The 27447-nt window shown below is 47.3% G+C and overlaps 1 protein-coding gene across 1 annotated transcript in view; it reads left to right on the top strand.

Moving 5' to 3' along the window:
• The window catches only part of LOC134862562 (echinoderm microtubule-associated protein-like 6), a 42170-nt gene extending 20281 nt beyond the window's left edge, over positions 1–21889 (top strand). Inside the window, 30 exon segments of the mRNA XM_063880559.1 lie at positions 134–320; positions 615–720; positions 793–886; positions 1562–1662; positions 1790–1992; positions 2125–2236; positions 2315–2442; positions 2652–2793; positions 2893–3045; positions 3122–3253; positions 3422–3510; positions 3581–3748; positions 4233–4325; positions 4327–4435; positions 4734–4860; positions 4975–5053; positions 5159–5288; positions 5365–5463; positions 6534–6554; positions 6651–6665; positions 9615–9788; positions 10314–10522; positions 10588–10745; positions 11615–11729; positions 11830–12018; positions 15743–15915; positions 19333–19495; positions 19902–20159; positions 21026–21126; positions 21738–21889. Of these exon segments, the coding sequence (XP_063736629.1) occupies positions 134–320; positions 615–720; positions 793–886; positions 1562–1662; positions 1790–1992; positions 2125–2236; positions 2315–2442; positions 2652–2793; positions 2893–3045; positions 3122–3253; positions 3422–3510; positions 3581–3748; positions 4233–4325; positions 4327–4435; positions 4734–4860; positions 4975–5053; positions 5159–5288; positions 5365–5463; positions 6534–6554; positions 6651–6665; positions 9615–9788; positions 10314–10522; positions 10588–10745; positions 11615–11729; positions 11830–12018; positions 15743–15915; positions 19333–19495; positions 19902–20159; positions 21026–21126; positions 21738–21762 (3853 nt within the window). The 3' untranslated portion in view covers positions 21763–21889.
• The last annotated feature ends 5558 nt before the right edge of the window (positions 21890–27447 follow it).

Genomic DNA, 27447 nt, shown 5'->3' with positions numbered 1-27447 from the left:
CCAGCCTCTGGTGGTCAACATCAGTATTACAACAAATAGTGACAGAAATGTTCCTCAAGATAAATGTAGAAAATGAACCAACAGAAGTATTCTGTTAAAACCTTTATTGTGGGGGTGCCGCTTCCTATCCCAGGTACCGGGGCTTTGACTGCAGGAACAACCTGTTCTACAGCCAGGCGGGGGAGGTGGTGTACCACGTGGCCGCCGTCGCTGTGGTCTACAACCGTCTGCAGCACAGCCAGAGGTTCTACCTGGGCCACGATGACGACATCCTCAGCCTCACCGTGCACCCCCTCAAAGACTACGTGGCCTCCGCTCAGGTAGGACCAATCACAGCGCAGCAAGTCACTGAGAGGGTTTCTGATTGGCTGTGTGTGTTCAGGTGTGTTCTGATTGGCTGTGTATGTTCAGGTGTGTTCTGATTGGCTGTGTATGTTCAGGTGTGTTCTGATTGGCTCTGTGTGTTCAGGTGTGTTCTGATTGGCTCTGTGTGTTCAGGTGTGTTCTGATTGGCTCTGTATGTTCAGGTGTGTTGTTATTGGCTGTGTGTGTTCAGGTGTGTTGTTATTGGCTGTGTGTGTTCAGGTGTGTTCTGATTGGCTGTGTGTGTTCAGGTCGGCAGAGACCCGGCAATCCATGTGTGGGACATCCAGACTCTGAAGTGTCTGTCGCTGCTGAAGGGTCATCACAGCAGGGGGGTGTGTGCTCTGGAGTTCACAGGTACACACACACTGCACACACACTGCTGCACAAACACTGCACACACTGATTTGTTCTGATTCTCTGTCTCAGCGGACGGGAAGAGTTTAGTCTCGGTTGGAATCGATGACTTTCACTCCATCGTCATCTGGGACTGGAAGAAAGGAGAGAGACTTGCCAAGGCCAGGTACACCTGTCCACCTCTATACCTGTCCACCTATATACCTGTACAACTGTCCACCTTTATACCTGTACACCTGTCCACCTCTATACCTGTCCACTTATATACCTGTACACCTGTCCACCTCTATACCTGTCCACTTATATACCTGTACAACTGTCCACCTTTATACCTGTACACCTGTCCACCTCTATACCTGTACACCTGTCCACCTCTATACCTGTCCACTTATATACCTGTACACCTGTCCACCTTTATACCTGTCCACTTATATACCTGTACACCTGTCCACTTATATACCTGTACACCTGTCCACCTCTATACCTGTCCACTTATATACCTGTACAACTGTCCACCTTTATACCTGTACACCTGTCCACCTCTATACCTGTACACCTGTCCACCTCTATACCTGTCCACTTGTATACCTGTACACCTGTCCACTTATATACCTGTACACCTGTCCACCTCTATACCTGTCCACTTATATACCTGTACACCTGTCCACTTATATACCTGTACAACTGTCCACCTTTATACCTGTACACCTGTCCACCTCTATACCTGTCCACTTATATACCTGTACACCTGTCCACTTATATACCTGTACACCTGTCCACCTGTTTTGCGGTAAGATAATGACAGAGAATGAGCGACTTCACTGTGCTCTCTGGTCTGCAGGGGTCACAAAGAGAAGACGTTCGTGGTGAGGAGTAACCCCTTCAGGATGGACAAGCTGGTGACGGTCGGCATGAAGCATATCAAGTTCTGGCAGCACTCAGGTAACCACCCATAAACCCCCTCCCCCCTTTACCCAACACACACACACTCACCTGTGTTTTATCCACCAGCAGCAGTGCATATTAAAGCACTCACGGTTTGAGTTCAGTATTGTTCTGTTTCCTGCAGGGGGGGGCCTGACCTTTAAACGGGGGATCTTCGGGAACCTGGGGAGGCAGGAGACGATGATGTCGGCGTGTTATGGCCGCTCGGAGGACCTGGTGTTCTCCGGAGCTACCAACGGAGACGTCTACATCTGGAGAGACACCACGCTGATCAAGACAATCAAAGCCCACGACGGGCCGGTGTTCGCCATGTGCTCGCTGGACAAGGTCCGTACAGAACTCAAGAACCCTTTCCCTCAGAGTGAGGGTAGTCACACTCGCTGCAGCAGAGTTCAGTGAATACAACTTTATTTCTACCTCTCATTTTGTCTCCTGTCCCACGGTGTGTTTACTGTCCAGGGCTTTGTGACGGGGGGGAAGGACGGCATCGTGGAGCTGTGGGACGACATGTTTGAGAGATGCCTGAAGACGTACGCCATCAAGAGGACCGCGCTGTCCCCCTCCTCTAAAGGTCTGCGGAGACTCAAGATACACACTTCCAATTCAGTATTCTGAAATAAAGTGTGTGTGTGTGTGTGTGTGTGTGCAGGTCTGCTGCTGGAGGATAACCCCTCCATCAGAGCGATCACTCTGGGTCACGGTCACATCCTGCTGGGCACCAAGAACGGAGAAATCCTGGAGATCGATAAGAGCGGCCCCATGACGCTGCTGCTGCAGGTCAGAGGAAACCGTCAGCTGATTCATTTATGAGTCATACTGTAAACGTCATCATGAGCAAATCAGACATCTCTGGAAAGTACCAGGGACCAAAACCCGTTGACCCCTATGTCCAGATGATGATTGAGAAGAACAGACCATGTGATGCATTTACTGTTATGTGATTCTGTTGGAGTTTCCTGTTATCATTGTTGTGGTGTTGTGTTCAGGGTCACATGGAGGGGGAGGTGTGGGGTCTGGCAGCTCACCCTCTACTTCCTGTCTGCGCCACCGTCAGCGACGACAAGACTCTGAGGATCTGGGAGCTGTCGGCCAACCATCGCATGGTGGCCGTCCGCAAACTGAAGAAGGGTGAGGGTCCCCGGTACACCTCTTCACTAGAACCTGCAGGACTTTATCCTCATGGTTGATGATCTCATTAAAGAGTCTCTGATCCACCCCCCCCTGCAGGCGGCCGCTGCTGCGCCTTCTCTCCAGACGGGAAGGCGTTGGCGGTGGGTCTGAACGACGGCAGCTTCCTGGTGGTGAACGCCGACACGCTGGAGGACATGGTGACCTTCCACCACCGCAGGGAGCTCATCTCTGACATCCGCTTCTCCCAAGGTACCTGAACACACCACGCCGGTGTGAGGCTGTGTGTGATTGGTCCCTCTGTGACCCTCAGGTGTTTGTGTTTCAGACGCTGGGAAGTACCTGGCCGTGGCGTCACACGACTCCTTCGTGGACATCTACAACGTGCTGACCAGCAAGAGGGTGGGCATCTGCAAAGGAGCCGGGGGCTACATCACCCACCTCGACTGGGACTCCAGAGGTACTGCTATGCTAACATGCTAACGGTTTGCAAGTCAACTGAGAGTACAGTTAAAAGTAGGAGCTAACTGATAGCAGTACAAGCTAACTGATAGCAGTAAAAACTCCTAACATTTTGAGGAATTAACCTGAAATGCACGTTTGTGACATGAGGTGTGTCCCCCTGCAGGTAAGCTGCTGCAGGTGAACACAGGGAACAAAGAGCAGCTGTTCTTTGAGGCACCGCGAGGACGCAAGCAGAGCATCAGCATGGCCGAGGTGAGTCTGCGACAAGTAAGCAGCTACACTCTCACTCCCGGCAGATCCTCACCCCTCTGTGTGTTTGCAGTTCGAGAAGCTGGAGTGGGCAGGCTGGACGTCGGTGCTGGGTCCGACTTGCGAGGGGGTGTGGCCCACGCTCAGCTTCGTCAACGCTGCCTCGCTCACTAAAGACCGCAAGTTGCTCTCCACCGGGGACGACTTCGGCTTCCTCAAACTGTTCAGTTTCCCCTCACGGGTGAGACCAGTCAGCTGAGATTTTAGAAAACAGTTCATGCTGGAAGGGATGATAAACACAGCTGTTAGAAGTAGTGCTAACTGTTAGCAGTAGAAGCTAAGTGTAAGCATTAGAAGCTACTGTTAGCAGTAGAAGCTACCTGTTAGCAGTAAAAGCTACCTGTTAGCAGTAGAGCTACCTGTTAGCAGTAGAGCTACCTGTTAGCAGTAGAGCTACCTGTTAGTAGTAGAAGCGAAGTGTTAGCAGTAGAAGCGAAGTGTTAGCAGTAGAAGCGAAGTGTTAGCAGTAGAAGCTACTGTTAGCAGTAGAAGCTACTGTTAGCAAACGAAGCTACCTGTTAGCAGTAGAGCTACCTGTTAGCAGTAGAAGCGAAGTGTTAGCAAACGAAGCTACCTGTTAGCAGTGGAAGCTAGCGGCAGCGTTCTGGTTGAATAAATGAAAGTGATGCAGAGCGGTTTTCCTGTACGACCTCCTCTGTGTTCAGGGCCAGTTTGCCAAGTTTAAGAAGTACGTGGGTCACAGCACCAACGTGACCAACGTTCGCTGGTCCAATGACGACTCGGTGCTGCTGTCAGTGGGGGGGGGGCGACACGGCGCTGATGATCTGGACCAGAGAGCCCGCCGGCCACAAGGAGAGCAAAGCTGTGGACAGCGAGGAGTCGGACGACGACCCGGAGGAGGACGGAGGTACGATTGAGCTTTTATTCTGAAGGCCTGACTTTTGCTTCTTTTGAGAGAAGTTTCCACCTTCAGAGCTTTTAATCTGAAAAAAGGACAGTTGTTTAGAGTAGGGAGAAGTTTTGACATTAAAAGCTTTTATTCTGAACAGATTTATTTCAACATAGCAGCTGACGTAGGCTGACTAAACGTAGAACATGTGCATGCAAACAGATAAAATGATAGAATCTTAAATTAGAAGTACCGACAGGAAGTGTGTGTTGAATCTGCCCTCAGTTTGTCCTGACAGGACCATGCTGTGTTTCAGGGTACGACAGTGATGTGGCCCGGGAGAAGGCGGTGGACTACGTCACTAAGATCTACTCTGCCAGCATCAGGAACATGATCGGAACCAGACCTCACCTGCAGCACCGAGAACTCCCTGTGGAGGAGAGGTACACACACATACACACTGTACATCTACACACACCAGGCCCAGATTGCAGTAATAATCACAGTAAAATGTAAATTGATATAATTGTGAATGAAACATGCTCTGTTTCCTGCAGGCCTCCGGTGAGTCGTGCTGCTCCGCTGCCTGATAAACTTCTGAAGAACAACGTGAGCAAGAAGAAGAAGCTGGTGGAGGTGAGGGAGGTTTCCTTTCATTCAGTCACCATTGAGCCTCTCCCTGAGACCAGCTGTTCTCTTCATGGAGTTCAGAGTGAACACGTTAAGCCGCGTGTGTTTCAGGAGCTGGTGTTGGAGCACGTGTTCGGCTACCGAGGCTTCGACTGCCGCAACAACCTGCACTACCTGAACGACGGCGCAGACATCATCTTCCACACCGCCGCTGCCGTCATCATCCAGAACCTGTCCGCTGGTCAGTGTCCCCCCCCCACACGCGCTGTTCATGATGACAGCCGCTGTTGACTTCCTGTTTCCTGTTTCCCCGACAGGAACGCAGAGTTTCTACCTGGAGCACACCGACGACATCTTGTGTCTGACCGTCAACCAGCACCCTAAGTACCAGAACATCATCGCCACGGGACAGATCGGTGAGTCACTCACTTCCTGTTAGCTTCTTCAGCTAGCTACAGTGTTAGCTTGTTCAGGTTGCTCCAGTGTTAGCTTGTTCAGGTTGCTCCAGTGTTAGCTTGTTCAGCTAGCTCCAGTGTTAGCTTCTTCAGGTTGCTCCAGTGTTAGCTTCTTCAGGTTGCTCCAGTGTTAGCTTGTTCAGCTAGCTCCAGTGTTAGCTTCTTCAGGTTGCTCCAGTGTTAGCTTCTTCAGGTTGCTCCAGTGTTAGCTTCTTCAGGTTGCTCCAGTGTTAGCTTCTTCAGGTTGCTCGCTCCAGTGTTAGCTTCTTCAGGTTGCTCCAGTGTTAGCTTCTTCAGCTAGCTCCAGTGTTAGCTTCTTCAGCTAGCTTCAGTGTTAGCTTCTTCAGGTTGCTCCAGTGTTAGCTTCTTCAGGTTGCTCCAGTGTTAGCTTCTTCAGGTTGCTCCAGTGTTAGCTTCTTCAGGTTGCTCCAGTGTTAGCTTCTTCAGGTTGCTCCAGTGTTAGCTTCTTCAGCTAGCTCCAGTGTTAGCTTCTTCAGCTAGCTCCAGTGTTAGCTTCTTCAGGTTGCTCCAGTGTTAGCTTCTTCAGGTTGCTCCAGTGTTAGCTTCTTCAGCTAGCTCCAGTGTTAGCTTCTTCAGCTAGCTCCAGTGTTAGCTTCTTCAGCTAGCTCCAGTGTTAGCTTCTTCAGCTAGCTCCAGTGTTAGCTTCTTCAGGTTGCTCCAGTGTTAGCTTCTTCAGCTAGCTCCAGTGTTAGCTTCTTCAGGTTGCTCCAGTGTTAGCTTCTTCAGGTTGCTCCAGTGTTAGCTTCTTCAGCTAGCTCCACTGTTCGCTTCTTCAGGTTGCTCCAGTGTTAGCTTCTTCAGCTAGCTCCAGTGTTAGCTTCTTCATCTGGTTACAGTGTTAGTTTCTTCATGTGGTTATAGTGTTAGCTTCTTCAGCTATCTCCAGTGTGACAGTCTTCTGTTCCACATACAAACATGTTGTTCTCATGCATGACCACACTGCTGTCTGCCCATCACCCCTCTTTTCTTTTCCACGGCTTCCTCATTGTCACGCCTCACCTCATCCCCAGGTGACCTCGCTGACCTGCCAGGTGAGTCCTGCTGTCACTCATCCGATTAGCTGTTTACATGATGAAGAGTGTAATGTGTTAATGTGTTAACGTGTTCCTGTGTTGTTGGCTGTGTAGAGGCGGAGGTGTCCGGTGAGTATCGGGTCTGTTTGTAGCACCCCCTCCCCCCCCCCCCCCTCCACTCACACTAACCAAAGGAAACAAATGATAACATAAAGCGAGAGACCACAGAGAAATCCTTTTAGCATCTTTTCTGTCTCAGAAACCTGATCATGTGATGAAGCCAGGTTTATATTCAGATTTAAAGGTTTCTACAGAGGCACATCTCTTTATATCGCTCCATGAGTCAGAAAATACTGCCCTAAAGACTAATTTCATGTTTTCAATGATAAAATGCCCTTAAAACTGATTACTGATGATCAATATACCGTTTTCTTCACCTGAGGAGAACCCCCTGCAGCGGTAGTGTGGATGGAGCTCCTGTAGACAGGGTTTTCTAACGTCTCTGTCTTAATGTGAGCATGGCCGTGGAGAAACTAAAGGAGAAGCCTTGATTAGTGGCAGCATGCTAAGCTAGCCGGGCTAACCTGAGTGTCACTGTGAGTCTGTGGTGTTGGTGGTAAGACTGTGATTGAGAGGGTCTTTATATATTTTACATGCTAAAAGTGCTGCTCTGTTACCCAGAACTCTTCCTGTATAGTAAACAATTATCCAGGTTGCAAAAAACTAAAGTACCTGTTTGATGTTATTATGTTAAACCAAACAACAAAGGGGCCTAACTCAGAGCGTTGGGGTCAGAGGTTGCGCTAGACTTTTTCGTTGTCCGTCATTTTGACGGGCAGGGTCGTAAAAAATCCGTCATTGTCCATTATTATCTGTCATTGTATTTTAACTTTTAAATGGTTATATTAGGCCTAAGCCATAATGCTTATATTTAATAGCCTCAATTGTTTTTTATTGACTTATTGTCATAAAAAAAATAATTCACAGAACAAGCGTGTTTTAATAATAATTATTTATTATGCATTTCTTTCTGACGATCAGAACTTTTTCAGCTGTGAAAACATAGCGGCTGTGCCTTAGAACGATGGGCTATTTTAGCCGAACGAAGTCAATTATAGTGAAAATACAAACAGCTCAAGCAGCTCAAACTTTCCTTCTTGGCCGCATGGATTTGAACAGTGCGCTTGCCTGCGTGTAATCAAAAGTGTCAATGGATTCTGCTGCCGAGGCGATTGACATTAAATGCTGCGCCTTTGCCTCCGACAGACGACTTCTCGTGGCGGTTTTTATTTTATTTTGAAGGCTGAACCCCCGCTCAGCTGCAACACTAGACACTGGGATAACCAGCGCCACCTCAGCCAACGCTCTAAAATCGGGAAACATTTCCCCTAGCGAAGTGATGAGCAGCCGACAGGAGCCCCTGAACGAGGGATTTCCCGACCCTGCCAGCACTCTCTTCATCGGGAGAAAATCCCTCTGCATGCGGTACAGGAGACAGCGAAGTGACACAAACGACTCAATGCATCTCTTTTAAATAGCAAAATTACGCCCACATGCTTTCTGCAGATGATTGAGAAGGGGAAACAGCCCACTGAAACAGGTAGATAGCCTACACTACTGCAGCCATAGGCTACATCTCAGACTGTGCTAATGGCACAGACCGCTAATGGTTTTAAATCGGAGCATGGCTTTGAGTGCGATGGAGCTGAACTTGCGCAGCTGGCTACAATGTATCGACCCACTGAACACCAGATCAGCCGTAACGTCGGCTCAGATTGAAAGTTGGTGTCGGCAATGAAGCTTATGCAGAGTAAGAAAACTGTCACAACTTGCCTGGTATTTCAATTGTGATTTTTATTGTTGTGTTTATTATTGGTAATGATCATTGTAAAAATCTGTCAAAATGACGGACGGCCTTCAGATTTTTCCGTCATAGCTAAAAAATATCCGTCAATGACGGACATTTGTCGGTTAACGCGACCTCTGGTTGGGGTACACCACTAGAGATAGCAGAAGGTCATTAGGACCTGTTAGCTGTTATCAGTGTTGCTCCCTCTGAGTTGATTTATTTGGCACAACAGGTGTTGATTTCAGAGGAAAGGATTCTGAAGAACAAAGGGTTCTGTGTGATCGGAATCTCAGGTGTGAATACAGTTTCCTGTAAATGTGTTCAGACAGGATGCAGTTCAGATGTTCCTCTCTCTGAATCCCAAACAGTCTCTCTCTGTTGAATCAGCATGTCGGTTCCTCCGAGCAGAACATGACCCTTTAATATAAAATGATTCCCCACATCTCTCCCCGCTTTATTATCAGCCTGTTAGTCTCCCTGATATTCAGCACCTCCTGTCCTCGGTTCCTTTGGTTCCATCTTCTCCTTCCTTACCTCCTCAGCCCTTGAATCCTTGCCCTCTGGTTCTTTGGCCCACAAAATCCTCAAAGTCCTTTATTTATTAAGTTTCCCGATGCTTTTCTGCTCGTTACCTTGGTTCCTTGTCCTTTTGGTTCCTTAAAACCTTCCCTTGTGGTGTTCCACAGTTCCTGACCACCCTCTGTTCTATTGCTTCTTGAAACAGTGGATTTTAGGTTCCTAAACTAGATGGTTCCTGTTGGTGTTTGTAGAATCCTAGGTTCCATAGTTGGATGGTTCCTAAATTCTATGGTTCTAAGGTTCCATATGCTATGGTTTATGGTTCCTAAATGCTCTGAGTCTTAGGAGGTTCCCTAGTCCTACAGTTCTACGGTTCCTTATTACTCTGACTCTTATGTTTCTAAGTCCAATAGTTCTTGGGTTCCTCAGTCCTATTTTTTTGTTCCCTAAGTTATATTCCTGAGTCCCACCATGCTGCCATAGATCCTCTGGTCCACAGTTCCTTGAATCCGTAGGTCCTGTGGTACTACACACCTTGGTTCTGTGGTTCTTCAGTGTTGTGGTTCTATGTTCCTGGTTCTTCAGTGTTGTGGTTCTATGTTCCTGGTTCTTCAGTGTTCTGGTTCTGGGTTCCTGGTTCTTCAGTGCTCTGATTCTGGGTTCCTGGTTCTTCAGTGCTCTGGTTCTGTGTTCCGGTTCTTCTCCCACAGGCCTTTCTCCCTCCATCCATGTGTGGGACGCCCTGACGAAGCAGACGCTCTCCATCCTGCGCTGCTGCCATGCTAAAGGCGTGGGCTACGTTAACTTCAGCGCCACCGGGAAGCTGCTGCTGTCCGTGGGGGTGGAGCCTGAACACACCATCACCGTGTGGAGGTGGCAGGAAGGTACTCACACTCTCCATTAAACAGCCACATTGTTCAGATCACCTCGTTGTTAGCAGGGATTCATCCTCTGGTGATGATAGATATTTGTAAAGCACTTTGTCTTTCTCACGAGACACCATCCAGAAGCTTCTGGCTCTCACTCTGTCTGAATGAACCTCACCTCTCAGTATGACAGCCAGATAGTGAGGGGGGTGGTAACAGTCTCCCTCCCCCGTTGGATCTGCTCCAACAAACAGGCTTTAGCTCTTTGTGAGGATAGTTTCCATCTGACAGACACGGCTGAAGCTTTTAATCCAACGTCTACAGGGACGTCCCGGAGCTTTCTGAAGGAGTTTAAATATCTTCGACTGGTTCACTCCGAGCCTCGGGAAGAGAATCTGGGTTCTTGTTGCTGTCAGTGTGGAAAGAGACGCTGGCATTTAGAAATGGGATGCATGTGGGCGCTAAAGCAGCTCCTGTGTGGTGTACTAGAGTAGTATCCTGGTCCTGTGAACTGATCTCTGATCTCTGATCTCACCATGCCAGGCACCAAGGTGACCTGTAAAGGCGGCCATGCCGAGCGGATCTTCGTGGTGGAGTTCAGACCAGACTCGGACACCCAGTTTGTGTCGGTGGGAATCAAACACATCAAGTTCTGGACTCTGGTGGGCGGCTCGCTGGTTTACAAGAAGGGAGTGATCGGCGCGGTGGAGGATGGCCGCATGCAGACCATGCTGTCCGTGGCCTTCGGTGCTGTAAGTCCTCTCTCAACACATGGCTCTGTTCTGTTCTCCTGGTGCTCAGTGTCCGTCTCCTCCAGAACAACCTGACCTTCACCGGCGCTATCAACGGAGACGTGTTCGTGTGGCGGGAGCACTTCCTGGTGCGGGTGGTGGCGAAGGCGCACAGCGGCCCGGTGTTCACCATGTACACAACGCTGAGGGACGGCCTCATCGTCACCGGAGGGAAGGAGCGCCCGTGAGTAGCAAACTGTTCTGGCAGCTGAGGGCATCCTCCCACTGTAAGAGTCAGCTGTCAGCTGATAGCTGGTGGCTGATGGCTGTTAGCTCTTAGCTGATAGCTGATGGCTGTTAGCTCTTAGCTGTTAGCTGATGGCTGTTAGCTCTTAGCTGTTAGCTGATGGCGGTTAGATCTTAGCTGTCAGCTGTTAGCTGATAGCTGGTGGCTGATGGCTTTTAGCTCTTAGCTGTTAGCTGATAGCTGGTGGCTGATAGCTGTCAGCTCTTAGCTGTTAGCTGATAGCTGGTGGCTGATGGCTGTTAGCTCTTAGCTGTTAGCTGATAGCTGGTGGCTGATGGCTGTCAGCTCTTAGCTGTTAGCTGATAGCTGGTGGCTGATGGCTGTCAGCTCTTAGCTGTTAGCTGATGGCTGGGCTGTTAGCTCTTAGCTGTTAGCTGTTAGCTGGTGGCTGATGGCTGTTAGCTGGTGGCTGATAGCTGTCAGCTCTTAGCTGTTAGCTGATGGCTGTTAGCTCTTAGCTGTTAGCTCTTAGCTGGTGGCTGATGGCTGTTAGCTCTTAGCTGATAGCTGGTGGCTGATAGCTGATGGCTGTCAGCTGTTAGCTGATGGCTGTCAGCTGTTAGCTGATGGCTGTTAGCGCTTAGCTGTTAGCTGGTGGCTGTTAGCTGTTAGCTGATAGCTGTTAGCTGTTAGCTCTTAGCTCTTAGCTGTTAGCTGATAGCTGATGGCTGTTAGCTGTTAGCTCTTAGCTGATAGCTGGTGGCTGATAGCTGATGGCTGTCAGTTCTTAGCTGTTAGCTGATAACTGGTGGTTGATGGCTGTTAGCTGATAGGTCAGGTGTAGTAAATAATGCTGATGTGTTCAGGACGAAGGAAGGCGGTGCGGTGAAGCTGTGGGATCAGGAGATGAAGCGCTGCAGAGCCTTCCAGCTGGAGACCGGGCAGCCGGTGGAGAACGTGAGGTCCGTCTGCAGGGGGAAGGTATGTCTGTCGGAGGACCCCCTGGTGAGACCCTGTGAGAAAGCCAGAGGTGTTTTTAGTGGAATTCGGGGTGTTCTGAAGGTTCTCCTCTCTGACCCAGGGTAAGATCCTGGTGGGCACGAAGGACGGGGAGATCATCGAGGTGGGGGAGAAGAACGCCGCCTCCAACACCATGATCAACGGACACACTCAGGGGGGGATCTGGGGGCTCGCCGCTCACCCCTTCAAAGACGTCTTCATCTCCGCCAGTGACGACGGAACCATCCGGATCTGGGACCTGGCTGACAAGGTCTCAAAGGGGAGGGGGGACTACACACTGATATCTACAGCGGGTAAAATAGGTATTGAACACGTCAGCGTCTCTCTCAGTAAATATATTTCTAAAGGTGCTGTTGACATCAGATGTCGGTAACAACCCATGCAATCCACACATGCAAAGAAATCAAACCATAGCTGTCAATAAATGAAGTGATGTGTATTAAAATGGAATGACACAGGGGAAAAGTACTGAACACATTGTAACCCGCCTCAGCGCTTACTATCATTTAATAAAGACACTGGGTGGTACAGATATTTCTATCAGTGTGCTATTTACCTCATGGACTAGTTAATCTGAAGTCAAGATTCGCTATAGGAGAAAGGGGTTTTTGCAGTCTGCATTGACTGGAAGAATAAAGGAGCCGCACAACCAACAGCTACGTTTTACATGTTAAGTTGTATTGGGTAAAGGGAATTAGGAAAATAAAAACCATAAAAAAATAAAATGTCAATACACACAAGACATCAAATCACAATTCACAGTCCCAATCCCAACTCACTAATACACAGCTCTATTTTGGGTAGTCGCCATGACTACTGAGTCCCCTCTACCTTACAGAACTGGGAGAGTCTCAGTAGAAGAAGTGTTCATGTAGATCTTGAAACGGGATCAAGAATATAGAAAAGACCTGGCCTATATAAGCCAAAAGGAGGGTTATTACAATGTTCTCATTAAAAAAGATATACTTTTACATATAAACACACGTATACATTTTCTTATTACATCACAATATTGCTTATCTATAATCATAACTAACATGAAACAAATGGCTGAACCATTACTCTCTTTCCTTTTTTTTAACGCCACTCACTCTCACAAAACCACACGAGGTGAGGGTAATGTAATTAACCACCTTAACATGAACAACTGTTAAACACTAGGGATGCACCGATGTATCGGTGAGACATAGTCCCATCTACCACCATCGGTAAATAAGGAGACATCACCGATGGCAGGCGCCGATGTTTATGTTTTGCTACGTGACCGGTATCGCTGACATTTTTGCAATCGGTGCATCCCTCTTAAACACAACATATGAAATGAACACCTCTCCGTATGGACACTAGGATATGCACATTTAACTCCATATGCATCCATATACAAAGTGTACTCACCAGAGGCTCAAGTATCACACACACACACATACACACACACACACACACACATATATATATTCTCCGGCACAAATGCAGGTTTCACTCATCCGTCCAGGCAACACTTTTAAAGAAATAGGGACACGGGAGTTCAGCCATGCGTGTTCTGACGATGCAATTTAGCGAAGTTCAAGTGGCTAATGCTAAGCTAGCGCAACGGTTGCTAATAAACACTATGTCCTACTCACGCTCTCGTTCTTCTTTTTGTGTAGAATACACGATCCACTAACCAAACGACAGCAACAAAAAAATAGTGACTCAACAGTTCGATATTTTGCTCTCTACATTAGCTTCTACAGTACCGCGAAAGTAAGCGTGCAGCTGCCTTGACGTCGGTCCGGGAGAGAGAGCGCGCGAACGGCACGCACGTCCGCACGGCGTCTGATTTGCTACGTCACGTGAACGCCCCGTCACTGTTTCTTGCACTTTTAGAAAGGCACATTCGCCACACAAATTTAACAAAATGCCCATTTTAGCAAATCTACGGTGCTGTTAATTGGTGTATACTAATTATTTTTAATCTATTGTCATATTTAAGATTTTAATAAAAAATCCTATTTATTCCTCCTATGTAAGATATTTAAATCAAACCTATTTATTTATCTGACACATAAAAATACAAATGTATTTATTTATCTATTTATTTCGCCAATGAGCTGATGACTGAATTAAGGCCCTAGTAACCTGGGTTACACCATGAAGAAAGGGAGGTGCAAAAAGGCATGGAAAGTAAAAGACACCAGCTGAAATCTGTCAGTGATTAGAGAGCAGTCCTGCCCCTCGTCAGTGCAAATGAATATCAGCTGGTTCAGTCCCAACTGATGGCCCATAAAAAGGTCTCTCATTACCGAAGTGTCACACAAGAAAGATCTCATGATGGGTAAAAGCAAAGAGCTCTCTCAAGACCTTCACAACCTTACTGTTGCAAAACAAACTGATGGCATTACAGGTTTCTGAACTCCTGAATGTTCCAGCACTGTTGGGGCCTTAATCCGGAATAGATAGAATGGGAGGATGAAACCCTCTTTATTAATCACATACATGCACACAGCAGAGCACACACAGTGAAATTGGTCCTCTGCATTTAACCCATCCTAGTACTGGGAGCAGTGGGCAGCTATTGTGCAGCGCCCGGGGAGCAATGGGGAGGGGGGATTGGAGATGTCTGGTGCCTTGCTCAAGGGCACCACAGCAGGGCCCAGGAGGTGAACTGGGACCTCTCCAAGTAGCAGTCCACTTTCCATACTTCAAGTCTGTTCGGGACTTGAACTGGCGACCCTATGATTCCCAGTCCAAGCCCCTACTGACTGAGCCACTGCTGGACTGCTGGAAGTGGAAAGATCATCCTCCCACCATAACCCAGCCACGACCAGGTGCTCCTCGCAAGATTTCTGACAGAGGAGTGAAAATAATTATCAGAAGAGTTGTCCAAGAGCCAAGGACCGCTTGTGGAGACCTTCAGAAAGACCTGGAATCAGCAGGTCCAAGTGTTTCAAAGAAACAATGAGTACTGCACTCAGCCGCCACGGCCTGTACGCACGCTCACCACGCAAGACTCCATCGCTGAAGAAGAAGCATGCTGAAGCTCGGTTAAAGTTTGCTGCTCAACATTTAGACAAGCCTGTGAAATACTGGGAGAATATCGTCTGCTCAGGTGAGTCCACAATGGAACTCTTTGGATGCCATAACACACAGCATGTGTGGAGGTCAGATGGCACTGCACATCCCCCCAGAAACACCACACAGGGAAGTTTGGAGGGGGGAGCATCAGGGTGTGGGGCTGTTCTTCAGCAAACGGCACTGGCAAACTTCATATACTTGAAGGAAGGATGAATGGAGAATGTACAGAGACATTCTTGGTAAAAATGTGCTGCCATCTACCAGGATGATGAAGATGAAACGAGGGCGGACATTTCAGCAAGACAATGACCCCAAACACACAGCCAAGGAAACTCAACTGGTTTCAGAGAAAGAAAATGAAGCTGCTAGAATGGACCAGCCAATCTTGAGTCCAACAGAACATCTATGGAAAGAACTACAGAGTTCATAGAAGAGGCCCACGGAACCTCCAAGACCTGAAGACCGTTTGGAAGAATGGACCGAAATCACACCTGAGCGTGAGACTGGTTTCTCCATACAGGAGGCGTCTTGGAGCTGTCATTACCAACAGAGGCTTTTGTACCAAGGATTAAATACATGTCAGTAAGCGTGTTCAGTACTTTCCCCCTGTGTCATTCCATTTCAATACACATCACTTAATTTATGGACAGCTATGGTTTGATTCTGTGCATGTGTGGATTGCATGGGTTGTTACCGACAGCTGATGAACATCTGATGTCAACAGCACCTGTAGAGATCTATTTACTGAGAGAGACGCTGACGTGTTCAATACTCATTTTACCCGCTGTATATCTTTGCACAGAGCGGAGTCTTCAGGACAGCCAGCAGCTCAGACTGTGTTGTGGATACTTTGTTAAGAGGACAGATGATGTCCTGTAGAGTGTGCCTCACATGCTGCTGTTGTTGTTGTTGTTTGTCAGAAACTGCTGAACAAGGTGAGTCTGGGTCACCCCGCTAAGTGTACGTCCTACAGTCCCAACGGGGAGATGGTTTCCATCGGCATGGAGAACGGAGAGTTCATCGTGCTGCTCGTCAACTCGCTCACCGTGTGGGGCAAGAAGAGGGACCGCAGTGCGGCCATCCAGGACATCCGGTACACACATCTGGATCCATATCTATATGTCTATATCTATATAATTTATATCAGTAGTGTCCAAACTATGGCCTGGGGGCCAAATGCGGCACGTGGTCCATTTTGAATCGGCCCTCAGCAAATTCAAAATGTGTAATGGGATATGGCCCCCACCTGAAACTTGTGAATGTATGATATGGTACTTCTTAAATATATATGTAAACAGCAGTGGCGAACCGTGTCAACCACAACTGGACCTTCTGTAGACATACACACATATCCCCCCCCCCCCGCAATTTTGTAGTTCTAGTCCTAGTCAGATGGCCTTCACAGAGGCAGACACTTACTTTGAATTGCTGGTACTGTGCTCGCTACATCGTTACACACCATCAGGGCCTGCTACACTCAGCAGCTTCATTCAGCTCAAGATTTCCGGGCGTTGGACGGCCTTTTTTTATAATGTCCATCTTTTCACTGAATGGTCATCTTGAAAGTGTACTAACAGCAATTCCGCAACATCATCTTCAGCTGTTGCCATTTCGACGTAAAATACAAATGAAATAAACTCATTACCTGAATTGCTACGTAGCACAGAGCTAGATCCTCTGTCTCGAGGCAGTGACCTAACAGGTGTTCTAGAATACCCTGGAACCGTGGCTACAAATCAATATATGATTGGGTGATCAAATTGTCAATCCAAACGTAGGCTCTCATTCAGTTTAAGGGCCAGGGCCTTCTGTCAGGGATATGGAATACCCTGGTTGAAGGATATTCTTCCCAGAGACCCAGAGAAATATCTGATTGGTTGCATTTTTGTTCTAACACAAAACCACTGGAATACGTAGTGCATGGACCGAGAAAGACAAACAAATCAACGTAACACTGAAAGGTTACAGATCAACAACACAGATACCATTCTCATTTATTCATTTGATTTACATTTTATACATCTTTATTTGTGGAATCAATTCGATTTTTTTTATCTGAGGGTTCCAGGGTATTCTCTAAATACCTTGAATGCCCTGACGGTTCGCCACTGGTTAACAGATATTAAACAGTATTCGTGTGTTCATAAGCCAAATGTCAAATCAATTCTGTCATTTAAAGTTGAAAAGATCTTCTAACAGATCTTAGTTAATGAGAAAAAGCCCCACCCTAACTTACGTAAAACACCCTCCATATTTCCCCTTATCATAAGCAATCTGAAGCCTCTATTTTAAGGAATGAGCTGCCAACAAAATAATGGAACCCCTATGGAGAGCTGTGACGTAGGCTGTTTTTAAAGCATATTTAAGTATTAACCGTAATTGAGCTATATTTCATTGATAGTGCTAACTAATAACTTCACCTACAGTATCCCACAAAAGTGAGTCCCCCCTCCCCTTTGTGTAGATGTGTTATTATATCTTCTCATGGGACAACCCGCTGCAACAAAGGTGAGTACACCCTAAGTGAAAATGGCCAAATTTTGCCCAAAGTGTCAATATTTTGTGCCACCATTATTTTACAGAACTGCCCGAACTCTCCTGGGCACAGAGTTCAGTAGAGCTTCACAGGTTGCCACTGGAACCCTTTTCCACTCACGGAGCTGGTGGATGTCAGAGACCTTGCGCTCCTCCACCCTCCGTCTGAGGATGCCCCACAGATGCTCAACAGGGTTTAGGTCTGGAGACATGCTTGGCCAGTCCATCACCTTTACCCTCAGTCTCTTTAGCAAGGCAGTGGTCCTCTTGGAGGTGTGTTTTGGGTCGGTATCATGTTGGAATACTGCCCTGCGGCCCAGTTTCTGAAGGGAGGGGATCATGCTCCGCTTCAGTATGTCACAGTACAGGTGGGCCTTCATGGTTCCCTCAATGAACTGTAGCTCCCCACAGCCGGCAGCACTCATCAGCCCCTGACACTCCCACCACCATGCTCGACTGTAGCCAAGACACACTTGACACCATCTGAACCAAAGGAGTTTACCTTGGTCTCATCAGACCACAGGACGTGGTTCCAGTAATCCATGTCCTTAGTCTGCTTGTCTTCAGCAAACTGTTTGTGGGCTTTCTTGAGCCTCATCTTTATTAGAGGCTTCTTTCTGGGACGACAGCCATGCAGACCCCTTTGATACAGTGTGCGGCGTATGGTCTGAGCACCGACAGACTGACCCCCCACCCCTTTCACCTCTGCAGCAATGCTGGCAGCAGTCATACGTCTATTTTCAAGAGACAGCTTCTGGACATGACGCTGAGCACGTGCACTCAACCTCTTTGGTGGACCGTGGTGAGGCCTGTTCTGAGTGGAACCGGTCCTGTTAAACAGCTGTATGGTCTGGGCCACCGTGCTGCAGCTCAGTTTCAGGGTGCTCTCTCTTCTTATAGCCTCGGCCATCTTTATGTAGAGCAACAGCTCTTTCTTTCAGATCCTCAGAGAGTTCTTTGCCATGAGGTGCCATGTTGAGCTTCCAGTGACCAGTATGAGAGAGTGAGAGAGCGAAACACCAGATGATACACACCTGCTCCCCATCACACCTGAGACCTTAACGAGTCACATGACACCGGGGAGGAGAAATGGCTAATTGGGCACAATTTGGCCATTCTCACTTAGGGTGTACTCACCTTTGTTGCAGCGGGTTAGACATTAATGGCTGTGTTGAGTTATTTTGAGGGCTCAGCAAATGTCCCCTGTTATCCCAGCTGTACACTGACTACTCTACTCTGGATCAGAGGGTCATCTCTTCAGGGTGGTCCCAGGAGAAGATATAATAACACATCTACCCAAAGGGGAGGGGGTACTCGCTTTACTGAGATACTGTATAAGGCAATATACCTCTCCTCTAGGGAGTGGCCCAGCCCTTCTTATGTTTTTCTGTATGTGGCCCTCAGTGAAAAAAGTTTGGACACCCCTGCTCTATATACTGTATATCTATATATCTGGATCTATATCTATGTACTCTATATCTATATATCTGGATCTATATCTATGTACTCTATATCTATATATCTGGATCTATATCTATATACTCTATATCTATATACTCTATATCTGGATCTATATCTATGTACTCTATATCTATATATCTGGATCTATATCTATATACTCTATATCTATATACTCTATATCTGGATCTATATCTATGTACTCTATATCTATATACTCTATATCTATATATCTGGATCTATATCTATGTACTCTATATCTATATACTGTATATCTATATACTGTATATCTATATACTCTATATCTATATACTCTATATCTATATACTCTATATCTATATACTGTATATCTATATATCTGGATCTATATCTATATACTGTATATCTATATACTCTATATCTATATACTGTATATCTAGCCCCCCCTGCTGTATTCACAGTGTCCTGATGGAGGTGCTGTCTCAGGTTTTCTATTACATCATATAATAACCCCCCCCCCCTGATGTTTCTGGTGCAGGTTCAGTCCTGATAACCGGTTCCTGGCGGTGGGCTCGCTGGAGAGCGCGGTGGATTTCTACGACCTGTCTCTGGGTCCGGCTCTGAACAGGGTGGGGTACTGTAAGGACATCCCAGGCGCCGTCCTGCAGGTGGACTTCTCCGCCGACAGCCAACACATCCAGGTCAGGAGACGCCTCACCGCCCCCCTCCCACTGGCTCTCTGTGGGGGGACCAGGGAGGGCTCAGAGAGGAGAGTCTCTCTGTGGGGGGACCAGGGGAGGCTCAGGGTCTCTCTCAGAGAGGACGGCCTCTCTGTGGGGGGACCAAGGGAGGCTCAGGGTCTCTCTGAGAGGACGTCCTCTCTGTGGGGGGACCAGGGGAGGCTCAGGGTCTCTCTGAGAGGACGGCCTCTCTGTGGGGGGACCAGGGGAGGCTCAGGGACTCTCTCAGAGAGGACGGCCTCTCTGTGGGGGGACCAGGGGAGGCTCAGGGACTCTCTCAGAGAGGACAGCCTCTCTGTGGGGGGACCAGGGGAGGCTCAGGGACTCTCTCAGAGAGGACGGCCTCTAGCATGTCTTCTATGTGCAGGTGTCCAGCAGCAGCTACACCCGGCAGGTCCACCAGGTCCCCTCAGGGAGGCTGCTGTCAGAGCCGGCGCTGTGTGAGAAGATCACCTGGGCCACCTGGACCAGCGTCCTGGGGGAGGAGGTCCTGGGGGTGTGGCCCAGGAACTCTGAGAAGGCGGAGGTGAACTGTGGCTGCGTGTCTCACTCCGGACTCAGCCTCGCCACCGGGGACGACTTCGGACTCATCAAGCTGTTTGACTTCCCCTGCAGCGACAAATTCGTGAGTCTCCTTCTCCCCCATTACTCCCTCAGAGGAGCTCACCTGTGCCTGCTCCTCTCCCCCATCACTCCCTCAGAGGAGCTCACCTGTACCTGCTTCTCTCCCCCATCACTCCCTCAGAGGAGCTCACCTGTACTCTCCCCCATCACTCCCTCAGAGGAGCTCACCTGTACCTGCTCCTCTCCCCCTTCACTCCCTCAGAGGAGCTCACCTGTACTCTTACCCATCACTCCCTCAGAGGAGCTCACCTGTACTCTCACCCATCACTCCCTCAGAGGAGCTCACCTGTACCTGCTCCTCTCCCCCATCACTCCCTCAGAGGAGCTCACCTGTACCTGCTCCTCTCCCCCATCAGTCCCTCAGAGGAGCTCACCTGTACCTGCTCCTCTCCCCCTTCACTCCCTCAGAGGAGCTCACCTGTACTCTCACCCATCACTCCCTCAGAGGAGCTCACCTGTACCTGCTCCTCTCCCCCATCAGTCCCTCAGAGGAGCTCACCTGTACCTGCTCCTCTCCCCCTTCACTCCCTCAGAGGAGCTCACCTGTACTCTCACCCATCACTCCCTCAGAGGAGCTCACCTGTACCTGCTCCTCTCCCCCATCACTCCCTCAGAGGAGCTCACCTGTACCTGCTCCTCTCCCCCTTCACTCCCTCAGAGGAGCTCACCTGTACTCTCACCCATCACTCCCTCAGAGGAGCTCACCTGTACCTGCTCCTCTCCCCCATCACTCCCTCAGAGGAGCTCACCTGTACCTGCTCCTCTCCCCCATCACTCCCTCAGAGGAGCTCACCTGTACCTGCTCCTCTCCCCCATCACTCCCTCAGAGGAGCTCACCTGTACCTGCCCCCCCCCCTCTGTCTGCAGGCCAAACACAAGAGGTACTTTGGACACTCGGCTCACGTCACTAATGTCCGCTTCTCCTGTGACGATAAGTTCCTGATCAGCGCCGGAGGCAGCGACTGCAGGTCTCACACACACACACACACACACACACACACACACACACACACACACACACACACACACACACACACACACACACACACACACACTCTGCAGGTTATAAAACGCGCAGGTGTTTTTCAGCAGATGTTAGAGTTGATGGTAAGGTTTGATGCGTAACACATCCCAGAATTGAACTGTACAGAGCGTTTCCGCAGCATGTGAAGGTCCAGGTGTGTGATTGGGTAATGCTGGATTGTCCTTCAGTAACGAGTAGAAGCATTTCCATAAAGAAGATATTTGAGATGTTTCATTTGAATGTATTTGTTTTATTTACTGAGAGATTTGTGTATCTTTACATCGATATAAGAAACCTGGTCTCCTCAGATGAAGCAGCAGCGAGTTACAGATATTTATGAATCCATTTAAATATAATCAATATTCCGATAAAACAGATCAATAATATGTATTTGTTATTCAAATATACTGAGAGAGATATCACTTAGCTAACCCTGTGATTATATATTACAGTGTTGGACTGAATGAATTAACAGACAGATTTAAAACGTGTGCTTTTCTTTGAATGACTGCAAAGCTTTGAGCTGCTGTGTAACGCCTGTCTCTCTGCCTGCAGTCTGTTTGTGTGGAGGTGTCAGTGAGGCTCTGCTGCGGCGCTGCGGGGATCCAACCGGCCGGCTCCTCCAGCTTTTGTGTGTGTGTCAGTGCCTTCACCATCTCTGACCAAACATTTGATAAAATGTGTTTAAATCGTGGTGCTAACAAACATCGGGGGGGGGGGGGGGGGGGGGGGGGGGGGGGGGGGGGGGGGGGGGGGGGGGGGGGGGGGGGGGGGGGGGGCGGGGGGGTCTGTGTCTCTGTACTGTAATGATCCCAGCTGTGAACAGGAGCAGCGTTCTACCTCAGAGTCAATATCATGTTACAGGTAGATCAGTGGGGGGGCGCTTCGGGCTGAGGAGCTACAGAGAACTACATAGGTATCACTGCTGTTGTAGCGTCACGCTAACAGCTGCTCAGTCATGTTTATTATCATCCCATGATGTGTTATACTAACAGTCATTATTATGGGATGTTATAAACATTTAAACACAGCTCAGTGAGGTCAGATATCCTGTTCATGTTTTAACGTCAAGCTAACATCGAGCTAACATCGAGCTAACATCGAGCTAACATCGAGCTAACATCGAGCTAACGTCTTCTGCAACACATTTTAATGGGAGGGAGCCTAATGTAGCATGTTAGCTTTCTCAACTTTACATGGAGCTGGTAGCATCCCAAAAGAAACAGACTCACGGTGCTGACCCATGCCAGGGTTTAGGACTCATGATGCTGACCCATGCCAGGGTTTAGGACTCATGATGCTGACTCATGCCAGGGCTTAGGACTCATGATGCTGACTCATGCCAGGGTTTAGGACTCATGATGCTGACCCATGCCAGGGTTTAGGACTCATGATGCTGACTCATGCCAGGGTTTAGGACTCATGATGCTGACTCATGCCAGGGTTTAGGACTCATGATGCTGACTCATGCCAGGGCTTAGGACTCATGATGCTGACTCATGCCAGGGTTTAGGACTCATGATGCTGACTCATGCCAGGGTTTAGGACTCATGATGCTGACTCATGCCAGGGTTTAGGACTCATGATGCTGACTCATGCCAGGGTTTAGGACTCATGATGCTGACTCATGCCAGGGTTTAGGACTCATGATGCTGACTCATGCCAGGGCTTAGGACTCATGATGCTGACTCATGCCAGGGCTTAGGACTCATGATGCTGACTCATGCCAGGGTTTAGGACTCATGATGCTGACTCATGCCAGGGTTTAGGACTCATGATGCTGACTCATGCCAGGGTTTAGGACTCATGATGCTGACTCATGCCAGGGTTTAGGACTCATGATGCTGACTCATGCCAGGGTTTAGGACTCATGATGCTGACTCATGCCAGGGCTTAGGACTCATGATGCTGACTCATGCCAGGGTTTAGGACTCATGATGCTGACTCATGCCAGGGTTTAGGACTCATGATGCTGACTCATGCCAGGGTTTAGGACTCATGATGCTGACTGGTACGATACGGTTCAGGTGCATCAGATTAGTGTTTGTGTGTTGTGAGTGTTTACAGTCTGAACAAACGTTAGTGTTGGTTTGAAACTGTTTGAAATAATCTGTAAATGAATCTTAATTCTGCCGGTGTTTTAAAAACAAGCTGTTTAGATTTGATCTTTATTTTGTATTATTTGTGATCAGAATACAACGTTTACTGTGAATTGAAAATGATCCATAATTCTGATGAAAAAGATTTATAATAAAATATAATAATGAAGCCTGTTGGCTGATCTCATGATGTCATTACGTTAAGTTAAGGGAGGACTCTTTAAAGTAGAGAGGCTACATACTGATATACACCTGAACATCAGCAGGAGAGGACTCTTTAAAGTAGAGACACTACATACTGATATACACCTGAACATCAGCAGGAGAGGACTCTTTAAAGTAGAGACACTACATACTGATATACACCTGAACATCAGCAGGAGAGGACTCTTTAAAGTAGAGACTCTACATACTGATATACACCTGAACATCAGCAGGAGAGGACTCTTTAAAGTAGAGACTCTACATACTGATATACACCTGAACATCAGCAGGAGAGGACTCTTTAAAGTAGAGACACTACATACTGATATACACCTGAACATCAGCAGGAGAGGACTCTTTAAAGTAGAGACACTACATACTGATATACACCTGAACATCAGCAGGAGAGGACTCTTTAAAGTAGAGACACTACATACTGATATACACCTGAACATCAGCAGGAGAGGACTCTTTAAAGTAGAGACTCTACATACTGATATACACCTGAACATCAGCAGGAGAGGACTCTTTAAAGTAGAGACACTACATACTGATATACACCTGAACATCAGCAGGAGAGGACTCTTTAAAGTAGAGACTCTACATACTGATATACACCTGAACATCAGCAGGAGAGGACTCTTTAAAGTAGAGAGGCTACATACTGATATACACCTGAACATCAGCAGGAGAGGACTCTTTAAAGTAGAGAGGCTACATACTGATATACACCTGAACATCAGCAGGAGAGGACTCTTTAAAGTAGAGACACTACATACTGATATACACCTGAACATCAGCAGGAGAGGACTCTTTAAAGTAGAGACTCTACATACTGATATACACCTGAACATCAGCAGGAGAGGACTCTTTAAAGTAGAGACGCTACATACTGATATACACCTGAACATCAGCAGGAGAGGACTCTTTAAAGTAGAGACTCTACATACTGATATACACCTGAACATCAGCAGGAGAGGACTCTTTAAAGTAGAGACTCTACATACTGATACACACCTGAACATCAGCAGGAGAGGACTCTTTAAAGTAGAGACTCTACATACTGATATACACCTGAACATCAGCAGGAGAGGACTCTTTAAAGTAGAGACTCTACATACTGATACACACCTGAACATCAGCAGGAGAGGACTCTTTAAAGTAGAGACACTACATACTGATATACACCTGAACATCAGCAGGAGAGGACTTTTTAAAGTAGAGACGCTACATACTGATATACACCTGAACATCAGCAGGAGAGGACTCTTTAAAGTAGAGAGGCTACATACTGATATACACCTGAACATCAGCAGCAGAGGACTCTTTAAAGTAGAGACTCTACATACTGATATACACCTGAACATCAGCAGGAGAGGACTCTTTAAAGTAGAGACACTACATACTGATATACACCTGAACATCAGCAGGAGAGGACTCTTTAAAGTAGAGACTCTACATACTGATATACACCTGAACATCAGCAGGAGAGGACTCTTTAAAGTAGAGACTCTACATACTGATATACACCTGAACATCAGCAGCAGAGGACTCTTTAAAGATGAAATATAAGCACGTTTAAAAAAGGATCCGAAGGAGTTGAGGAATCGTGACAACAATGATGGTTTCCTCTTCTCTGTTGTTGGGATCGGACCAATGCTAGGCTCACCTCCTGGGCCCTGCTGTGGTGCCCTTGAGCAAGGCACCGGACACCTCCAATTCCCCCTCCCCATTGCTCCCCGGGCGCTGCACAATAGCTGCCCACTGCTCCAAGCACTAGGATGGGTTAAATGCAGAGGACCAATTTCACTGTGTGTACTCTGCTGTGTGCATGTATGTGACATTAAAGAGGGTTTCATCCTCCCATTCTATTCTATTCTATCTGCTGGACCCCCCCTCAGAGACGTCACGGTACCGGTATCACATATTATCCAGCCCACTGAAACGGAGCAGGAGTTTAACCTCTAGCTCTTCCCTCATGTTCAGCATAGAGAGCTTTAATTACTGAGCTGCAGTAAACTACATGTTAGCATTTAAAGCCAAACTTTAGAGGTTATTCTGGTGAGAGTGACTCAGAGTAACTCAGAGTAGAGTAACGCATCACAGTTCAGAGACAGTGATGATGTAATGTCCCTTATTACTTTCAGAAGACAGGAATCAGGAACAGGTACTGGATTACATGCTGGAAGTCACTTGCCCAACAGTGGTTATATTGTGTAGATGTGTGTTTTCTGATGTACAATACCAGTTACCATGCTGCTGCAACGACAACATGTCCTAATGTGGGATTAATAAAGTCCTTCACAGAAAGGACAGGAAAGAGGAACTATTTTTCAATGCTTTTATTTTGAAATCCTGAACAAAAATGTGTTTTAATTAATTCCATAAATTAATGAAATACAAATGATGTACTGTTCAAACTGATGGAGAATGTTTAAGCCAAACGGAATATAATAATATAAATAGGAGGATTTCAAAATAAAAGAACGAACAGATCCTCTCTGCTGTCCTGTCTGTGCGGATAATAAAGAAGTCTTCACACAGACAGAAGACCCTCTCTCTCTCTGAATGTATTCATCTTTATTCTCAGTTTTTATTCCGAGGATTTTTAATGTCTTTTATTGTTGTGAGTTCAGCTCCAGGCCGGCAGAGGGCGGTGCGTCACTTCCGGTGTGTGAGTGAACTGTCATGGCAGCGCCCTGTCGGAGGGTTACTTCCAGTCTGCAGAGAAACCAGTTTATCTACACGTAAAGCAGTACATATCTAGAGTCTATAGGGCAACGGAGGGATATACACCTGATATACACCTGAACATCAGCAGGAGAGGACTCTTTAAAGTAGAGACTCTACATACTGATATACACCTGAACATCAGCAGGAGAGGACTCTTTAAAGTAGAGAGGCTACATACTGATATACACCTGAACATCAGCAGGAGAGGACTCTTTAAAGTAGAGCCGCTACATACTGATATACACCTGAACATCAGCAGGAGAGGACTCTTTAAAGTAGAGACTCTACATACTGATATACACCTGAACATCAGCAGGAGAGGACTCTTTAAAGTAGAGACGCTACATACTGATATACACCTGAACATCAGCAGGAGAGGACTCTTTAAAGTAGAGAGGCTACATACTGATATACACCTGAACATCAGCAGCAGAGGACTCTTTAAAGTAGAGACTCTACATACTGATATACACCTGAACATCAGCAGGAGAGGACTCTTTAAAGTAGAGACACTACATACTGATATACACCTGAACATCAGCAGGAGAGGACTCTTTAAAGTAGAGACTCTACATACTGATATACACCTGAACATCAGCAGGAGAGGACTCTTTAAAGTAGAGACACTACATACTGATATACACCTGAACATCAGCAGGAGAGGACTCTTTAAAGTAGAGACTCTACATACTGATATACACCTGAACATCAGCAGGAGAGGACTCTTTAAAGTAGAGACTCTACATACTGATATACACCTGAACATCAGCAGGAGAGGACTCTTTAAAGTAGAGACACTACATACTGATATACACCTGAACATCAGCAGGAGAGGACTCTTTAAAGTAGAGACACTACATACTGATATACACCTGAACATCAGCAGGAGAGGACTCTTTAAAGTAGAGACTCTACATACTGATATACACCTGAACATCAGCAGGAGAGGACTCTTTAAAGTAGAGACTCTACATACTGATATACACCTGAACATCAGCAGGAGAGGACTCTTTAAAGTAGAGACACTACATACTGATATACACCTGAACATCAGCAGGAGAGGACTCTTTAAAGTAGAGACTCTACAGACTGATATACACCTGAACATCAGCAGGAGAGGACTCTTTAAAGTAGAGACACTACATACTGATATACACCTGAAAATCAGCAGCAGAGGACTCTTTAAAGATGAAATATAAGCACGTTTAAAAAAGGATCCGAAGGAGTTG

Source organism: Eleginops maclovinus, chromosome 4 (genome assembly GCF_036324505.1).
Source record: "Eleginops maclovinus isolate JMC-PN-2008 ecotype Puerto Natales chromosome 4, JC_Emac_rtc_rv5, whole genome shotgun sequence".
NCBI classification, from domain to species: domain Eukaryota; kingdom Metazoa; phylum Chordata; class Actinopteri; order Perciformes; family Eleginopidae; genus Eleginops; species Eleginops maclovinus.
The sequence above is the reverse complement of the archived record's forward strand: the minus strand, read 5'-3'. Positions and strand labels throughout refer to the sequence as shown.